At 38.7% G+C, this 8,862-nt stretch overlaps 1 protein-coding gene across 1 annotated transcript in view; it reads left to right on the top strand.

Moving 5' to 3' along the window:
* The window catches only part of LOC118332891 (astrotactin-2-like), a 252,036-nt gene that overhangs the window by 34,758 nt on the left and 208,416 nt on the right, over window positions 1-8,862 (top strand). Inside the window, exon 2 of the mRNA XM_035668325.1 lies at window positions 8,144-8,331. Within this exon, the coding sequence (XP_035524218.1) occupies window positions 8,144-8,331 (188 nt within the window). The remainder of the gene's footprint in view (window positions 1-8,143; window positions 8,332-8,862) is intronic.

The raw sequence follows: 8,862 nt of genomic DNA, 5'->3' as shown, positions 1-8,862 counted from the left end.
GGGGGGGGTGAAATATCTGCTTTCTTTAAGACACTCACTGCGACTGCCTAATGCTGTTACTGCCACTCGTTGGTTGTGTGTTCTGAAGTCATAAGTCACCTTCTCCTTCATGCTGGGTGGCTCACCGGCGGTGTCTCTGAAAATATGATTGGTTTTCTGTAGGAGGTGGTCAGTGCCCAGTCCAACAGCTGCCGCTGTGATTGAGCACGGTAGGAGCTAGCGTGGGTGTGGACATTGGTGATAAGGCCTGAGTGGCATTGGCAGGGCCTCTTGTTAGCAGGAGATCCTTCAGAGGACCCCACTAAGAAATTAAAGGACAGAGATGGTCTCAAATCCATTCTTCCTGCACCACTGATGTTAACTCAAATGGCTAAAATGGTTTTCTTTGTCACATACTGTATGCAGAGCAGCAATCATGCAGATTAAATTTAAATTTACAGTCTGTCAGTGACTAATTCAGAGACAGATTTAGATAACAGTTCCTTGAAGTTAGTGTTTTTATATTGGGCACATTTAATCATCATAGAAAATAATACTGTTTGAACAAACGGGTTTCACTCATGAACTGCTGTAATTTAGTGGCTAGTAAGATATTCAATTGTGGTGGTGAGAGTGCTACTTTTATACATTTCATCTTGAGAAATGTCAGGTGTATTAAGTGGCCTCTGCAGTGGGGAGAACGTGGGGAAAGTGAGGTGAAAAACAGGTCGTCTAGAGAAACAGGTGTTGAGTCAACAGAATTGGATCCTACAGTGCTGGTTGGGCTAGGGGTTATAGCAACAGCAGTCTACAGTGCTTGGAAGGAATGGAAGAGAAAAACAGACATTTTCTTTTCTTTCCTTGTTTTTGTTAATTTCCCAAAGTGAATTTTTGATAGAATTCCCTGTACTATATGTTAGATTGTTATTTTTAACTCATTATAAACTACAAGACTGGGCAGCTTAAAATCACATTTAATGCTCCCACTCCCCATTTGTTGTGCATTTATTTGTACTATTTAAAACCAGAGATTAAACACAACAGACAGACAAGCAAAATGGGAGAAAGAATTATACTTTTTCCAAAGCGTACCACCATGAGTGAGTTTGCAGACAGCAATTGAATTAGAATAATTTGGTTTTGTTGAGAAAATAAGAATTCAAAACTTGCTTGACATTGGTGTCTTATTACAATGGATAAAATGATGGTATTGTGTTGGCAATGCGGCTGAAAGTGGTAAACATGCACCACCTTTCATAGGCTTGATGTGGAGGACTTTAAGTGATAAAACCTGTCTTTTAGATATTCTGTACTAGTTCTATAAGGACCATACAAGCATCACAGTGCTCTATTATTTTGTTGATTACTGAAATCTAAAATACCAACATTTGTACCTAAATGAGGGGCTAAGCTTCAGAAAAGACTGTAGTCATACAGCAGATGTAATCACACAATCATTTTGTGAAAGGGAGAAAGTTGGTCTCACATGACTAACCATTTACTGCAGTGCAGTTTTTTTTATGTCCCCTGCCATAGTCAGTATGCCCTAGAATCAGCTAATGCTTGCATGTTTAAGCCAACTGGAACCAAGTCTAAAACAGAAAACATTCAGCTTGTGCATGGTATTTACAAATATTTCATTTTGTATCATATTTTCTTGAACTTCATGGGAATCAAACGTGTGGGTGTGTGTTTGAGTTAATTTGGGCAGGTAATAACAATTTGATTACGCTTTTAATGTACATCAAAGAATTCCACCAAAATTGCCTGAAAATGCACTTGCTGAATGAATTTAGGTATGGCTCATTGATGGTGAGAAAACAACATGGACCACTAATGTGATACTGGAGCTGATAATTTCAACAGAAACACACGCTTGTGCATAATATCCCACAGTGTGTCAGTCCAGCGTGGATAACACTCCTGTCCTGAAAAGAAAGCAAAAAGTCTTGATGCACTTTTAATTGTGTTCATTTTCATTGGTTTTCTGTGAATACCAGCTATTTCATTAGTGTTTGTAATGAGACATTACGGTGGCATTCAGTTGCATGGGTGTTAAATTGGAAAATAGAACCCTGCATGCCTCTTTGTAGCTCATCCCGTATTTGCCTAATTCTTTCATATCTCCCATCAGGTCATTATAAAGGGCAATGGAACAATTGGCATTTTTGAAATGGGAGCATATGACATCAAGGCCATTTAGTACCTAATCAGGGGTGCATTTTTTCATCAGTTTCAAACAGTTTGTTTTGCTGCTGATGAACAGTTCCTGTCGACATCTTACAGCAGTGTGAGGTTAAAAAGTGAAAACGTAGAATTTGCCATTGTCACAGCTGACAGAGACGTTTTGAGGCAGAATTTGAATGTCTAGGAAGTATGCTAATATTCTTGAACACTTTTGATAAGTGTCAGACTGATAAATCCCCTTCCCCTTTCTGTCTCTTCTTCTCTGCCTGCTTGTCTCTCTCTTTCTTATATACTCTCACCTCTCCTTTTCTGTCCTTGCTTATATTTTGGGCCAAGACATTTGAAACCAGTAAATACCACCCGTATTCTCTCATATGAATTATTGAATATTCATCTGCCTATTGTGTTGCCACAAGACATCCATACTATAGGCTGAGCAATGAGATGTGAGATGCAGTCAGTTGAAGACGGACGAGTTATGCCATGTATGTAATGACAGGCAGCAAAGTGCCTTTAGGGTGCCAGCTTTCATCATAGTAAATGTTGATGACACGGGCTTGTTGCCGAGCTGACAAACTGTCATGGAGCTGTCAGGCTTGCACAATCACTGACTCTGCACTACTATGATCACCTTTAAACTGATGAATGCCAACCTTTTGGGAACGTGTGTTGTTGTGTGGGCGGGCAGACAACTGTGTATGTATGTGTGTGCATATGTTTGTCATCTCGTAGACAGTATATTCTAGTGCAAGAATTTGTACTGTTTTGAACCCATGTCTGCTGTCTGTCAGACTGAGGCAGTGCAACCTTGTCAGTGACTGTTATTATCTACATGCAGCTTGATTGTGATAGTCCTGATGTTGGAGGTACTGTTTCAAAAAATCTGATCGTAAGAGCAATACTGTTTGGCGGAAATAGTGCGGCTGTAGTTTGAATTCAAAAGGATGCTTCAGCTCCACTTTAGAAAATTTCAGACAGTAAGATATCTCCAAACGCAGACTACCATCTCCCTAGCTGGAAATAAGGGCATTGGGGATTGAATTGAAGATGTATTCAGGTAATACGTTTTTGGGATGGTCCATTGACACAGAATTAGATTTTGACTCTGTGGGCTCATAGAATTTTTCAGACATTCTATTTAAATGAGTTCCAGCTGTGATTCAGAAAATATACCCATATCCTAGTAAAATCACCATGGGTACCATCATGGCGTTATAGGAATTTTTCTGCTGTTCGCGATCAGTGGAGCAGCTCCAGGATTTGTCTCTTGATCACATCATTACCAGTTTTTCCCCCTCTTGTTCAGCGTTATGAACTACTAATCCTTACTAATTCAGATGTTGAAATGCTGGAACAGCAAATGTATATTCAGTTTAGGGTGGATTTAACTTTTAACATCAAATCAGCTTTGTAGAGTAACTTAGGTCTGGGATAGAGTAAATACATTTTTGGCCAATGGGGAAATTCGCCAAAGGGGGCAAATATATTGGCCAAATATAAAGTTTTTATAGTGAACCACTTTTGGCTCTGGATTGGTCTCCACCACCTATAATTTGTTGAGGGCTTGTCCCTAATTTATTGTGTTTGGTGCTGAACAGGTAGTATACAATTTTTAGAGCTTAGTTGCTGAAAACAGCTGCCTTTTCAAAAAGAAAACAACTTATAACGAGATGGCGGTTAGATCACATCTGCTCAGTATGCTGATATTTAGTACATTGATGGATATCTGTACAAAGGAAAGCAAAGTAACACCTGGTTTAAGGTGAGACAGCTCACTTTGTTAACACATGTTCATGTTTATCGTTGGTTCAGTGAATAATGTGTTAGGCTCAGTGATCAACGCTTTGCTAATCAGGGTGGTCTCTGTTTAATTTCAGTGTGCAACATGCAGCTGCTAACATTACAGTGTAATTCAGGTTTGATAGAGGTGGCAGACTGGATTTGGAAAATACAACAATTTGTTATGATTTATATGTAAGCCACCTACAGATGTATGTTCACTCCTCTGGTGTTCCCCTGTAGCCGATTTAATTTTAACGATTAAATCCAGAATTAGCGCATACAGGTACTTATGGGTAAAACTTTGTCTTTGGTGTTTTTGCGGGTATTGAGGGTTAGGGTTCGGCTGTGTGGTGGCTCCCAGCCCTTCTTGTTTGTACTCTGTGGTCATGGGAAACCTCATCTCATCAAATACCCAACTCTGAGAGGCTGTGCTAAGTGGATATCACTCTACCTCAAGGCTTAATTTAAAAAATGTGAAAACTACAGTGAACTCAAAACTGAACTTATAAACTATATAACACTTATAGCCAAACCTGGCCAATGTTAAAGAGAAAAGATGAAACAGACAGCTAAAAGAAAAAGGATAAAGAAAACCACAGTAAGACACAGAGTGAGCACTTGTATGATCACCAGCTCTTGTAATAAGAGTTCTGCTGACATTGGCTGTTCAATAGATTTGTACTCATATCTTTAGCACCTGCGGAGAGGACTTAGAAGAGTGAGAGTGAGAAGGTTTTATCAAGGATTTGGGCCAAGCTTTCAATATCTCTGGCCTGGCTGTTATGCAAACTTCATGAAAAGTGAAAGGAGACTAAACCAACAGCTTTCATCATTAGCCAATGGAGAACAATTAGGAGAAATATTTAAGTGTGCACAGTATTCAGCACAGATTCCTGAGAATGAGCTGATACATTAGCAGTTTTGCTTTCAAGGTCCATGACAACAGATTACATCCTGTATTCTTTACATTACTGTTAGACTTCTTGCGGACAACTATTTTCAAAAGCATGCCATACATTTTCAGTTAAATTCTTCATTTCATACGGCAGTTTTCTTCAGTTCATTTCAGGTGTCACAATTGTGGTTGTTATGAAATCATGTCCTGTTGGTACAATTGGACTGAATAATCTGGATACTTTGCGTTTTGTTTGCTAACTGCAATCTTTTTTAAAGCAAGAAATCCACATGATAATTTTCCCATATTCTTGTTTCTCAAAAGCTCATTATTAAAATGTTATTCAGCGGATGAAATGAATCACTGAGAAGATTTTTGAAAATGGCTACTCCTAAAAGCCATAGTAACGTTCCCCAAAATCACTTTAACAGAACATGCGTATGTTCGCTGATGATATTTTTTTTAAAGAAATCATTGGCTGCTTGCAAGGAAGAAAACTAATTTCAAACTTCTACACTGGCACACTACATATATGCTTTGAAAAATGGCCAGCAGTAATGTAAAGAAAACAAAATGTATTTATAGTTATAGCAAAACAGTTAGTCTCTCATTTTTGCCATACCCATAATGTCTTTTTTGTCTTTTGTTTAAAGGAGCCTTATAGCCACAATGATAACTCTAAATAAAGAGCTGTTTTACCCTGTGAGGATCCAAGCATCATAATGTGTCAGCATTTCTCTGTGACGTAATCTAAACAATTAATGGAGACATTTTCCTGGATCTATGAAATGTTCACTCTGGCATTATCTTGGGTTGTCCTTGAACTCTGTATGGGAGACACTGTATTGCTGACACTTTAGCTGGGAGCATACTGGCTTTTGTCACGCAAATACAGTAGACACATACACACACACACAGTCATGCACACGTACACATTAATAATGTTCCTTCTAATGAATTACAAGCAGACCTTGAGGCCATGCACCTATATCTCAGTAACGTCTGGCTTGTTGCCCAATGACAAGCCTCATAGCACAAAAGACAAGGGCACACACACACGCACACACACAATGCTTTTGCCTTTAAGTAGCGTGCTTACTGAGCTTCCTCATCTACATAACAATCATACGGAGGTAGGTAACAGCGCTTGAAACTCTGTTACTGTCCATCCATCCTGCGTGTGATTGCTTCTATTACTGCAAGACTCACTTTACAGTTTTTCACCTGAAAATCACTTTTGATTTTGATCAAAATAAGTGTCAATGTTATGCATAATCAGAGTTATTTAAAGCTATCTGAAATGTGAGCAAACTTCCAAGCTAAATTTGACAGGAGTTTGATAAGCTCTGTTTAAAACAGTAACAGATGGCAGAAGGCACCTCACTGTTGGCCCAGCAGTATGAAGCTTTATCTAATGTCAAGGTGAAAGGTCAAGCAGCGTCTCTTCAGCCCGCAGATTAAACATAAAGAGCTGAATAGCCAGCAGTTATGGTATTTAAGAATTTCACACCCCACAAAATTTTATCATAAGGTGTAGTCAGCAAAAGTATGGAACACCTCACTATTACTGTACAAGAGGGAGGATGAAAGTGTACTTTCAGAGAGTGTATTGGAAGATAATATGTACATTGTCTGAATGCTCAGATAATGAATTTGACAGAAATGTTTTTGAAATGTTTTTATCATTGATTAATTATCAATTATATAATCAATAAAAAAACACATTTGCAAATGTGGGGATTTTTTTCCTCCATTTTATATTAAGTACAAATTGTATATTTTTAACACTTGGGCTCTTGGTGAGACGGAATTAAGTCAAGTCTTGCCACCATTAAACTGGACTTCGTGCTGGTCGCTATTTTCTGACATTTTATAGACTAAATAATTAATTGATGAATTGAAAATGTAAAAATCAAATCACATAGGGAAAAGGATAAAGGAAATATTAAGGAAAATAAATGTGAATTGAATTGGAGCCCTACATTGACTGTATTTAAGTGATGTTACCTACTTGTAAATTAAGCATTATAATATGAGGTCCATATACATTATGTCATGAGTTCTGTCATTTTCTGAGGGGATGTCTGTTCTGCATGCTCTCTTCCTGCACCTGAAGGGCCAGGGCACCATTGAGCATAGCTCACAAAACCCTCCCCTGGAATCCATGTCCTCTGACCCAGAGTCAGTGGGTTAATAACCAGCTGTACAGAAAGCCATTTGTCATTTTGCTACCTGCCGCTGATAGGAGATGTCAGCAAATGTCTATGCCCTTGTCACCCAGCCACATGACAAATACTGTATCAAGACTCGCAATCTGAGGCTCCCTGAGGCTTCTCAGTACTTCGCTACTGAACAACCACTCCCACTTGATAACATTAGATTCTTGTGCCATGATCCATATCGAGATAAACTGGTGATCCCTCTGCTCTTTTTCATCTCCTTTTTCCTTTGCCCCATAAATTGCAATTGGGTCTTTTTTCTCTTTCTTTTTTCATTTCTCTCTCCTTTGCTTTTAAATGTTTCCAGCTTTCCTTTGATGTTGGATACTTAATGCCAGCGCTGGCCTGAAGCTAATGGTTTTATATTGGTAGAAAATATAGGACGATTTATGCAGATAAGAAGAGGACACTGAATGGCGAGACAGCATTTCTACAGCTACTTTGGACATGTGAATTTAATAGGGCTTGAAAGTCCATTGTCTTTCTATTTGTAGAGATTTTTATGTCTGTGTTTCTTGCCTGACAAAAAAGAGGAGTGTAAACAAATGGATAATAAGAGGAATAAGTCTTTCCCATCTGTGACTCATTTTGTCTATGATTGAAGTGCTATATTGATTGTGATAGCTGAAACATTTATGATGCTTGCCACTTATTAATTTCGAATTTAGACAAATCTCTGACTAATACCATGGGTGAAAAAGTTGTCATCATAAAGATTTCATCAAAGCAGCTAAGTAATATAATGGCTTGACAGTAATTCTTACCAAGCCAACTGCAGAAACGCGCAAAATTATGACAGCCCAAGAAATCTGTCCAGCTATTCAAGAGTTCAGGGTTTTAAGTTACAGCACAGTGTTGATGTGCGAGACAGAGTACTGCACTAGAATGCTAATGCATAACCTAACGGTCTCATTTGAACTTTGTCTTATTTTATTCACAGGCTATTTTAAATATTTTTTCATTAAAATGTTCACACAATAAAGTTAGGAAAACATGTATTTCTTACACAGTTTAAATGTCATGGGTTAAATGTTGATCTCACAAACCGTTTCCTTTTTTTCTCTTTCCTTATCCTCTTCAGAGATGTCAGGTACAGCAGAAGATATTTCTCAGGTACACTGGAAGCAACAGTGGCTGGAAAATGGGACACTGTACTTCCATGTGTCCATGACTGAGTCTGAGCTTCTAGCCCAAACTACACAACCCACAGCCCGGGAGCCTGCTCATGTCCTACATGAACACATGCATCTGCTGCACATCTCAGTTATGGTAAGTTATGAACACCTACTCCTAAGAAATGTGGTTGTGGATATACATAGAATCAGTTAAAAATGCATGTGTAGCATGGCAAATACATACAGAAACACACAATCGTTGACAGTTTCCAGGCAAGTGTGACAGTCTTCATGTGGTCTTCCACAGTGTCATATGTGGGGGTGGTTGCTGGTGTTTGGACCTTCGTCTCTCTAAAAATCCTTTTACATGGAATGTCATAACTACAGTTTCAAAAAGGAGTGCCATATAGTGTTATGACTGCCTCCTTTCCACTGCATGGTATGACTCAGCTTGAGTCGACTCAACTTGTTTGGAATTGTTGTTTTACATTGCCAACTTACTGGTATTTTTTTGGTATCACCATGTTCAAGGTTCCATGCAAGTTGAGCCTATACTAAAAGGTGGAGTGAATTGGTCTGAGAGAATTGTCACTTGCTTAATGTCTTCTGAAACAAAGTTTTTCTCCGTGCTGTGACGAACAGCCACATACCGAGAAGCCTTCAATATCCTCCATTGTTCCTGTGT

The sequence above is a fragment of the Morone saxatilis genome, unplaced genomic scaffold (assembly GCF_004916995.1).
Source record: "Morone saxatilis isolate NCDOM2014 unplaced genomic scaffold, NCSU_SB_2.0 Contig21, whole genome shotgun sequence".
Classification (NCBI taxonomy): Eukaryota; Metazoa; Chordata; class Actinopteri; family Moronidae; genus Morone; species Morone saxatilis.
The sequence above is the reverse complement of the archived record's forward strand: the minus strand, read 5'-3'. Positions and strand labels throughout refer to the sequence as shown.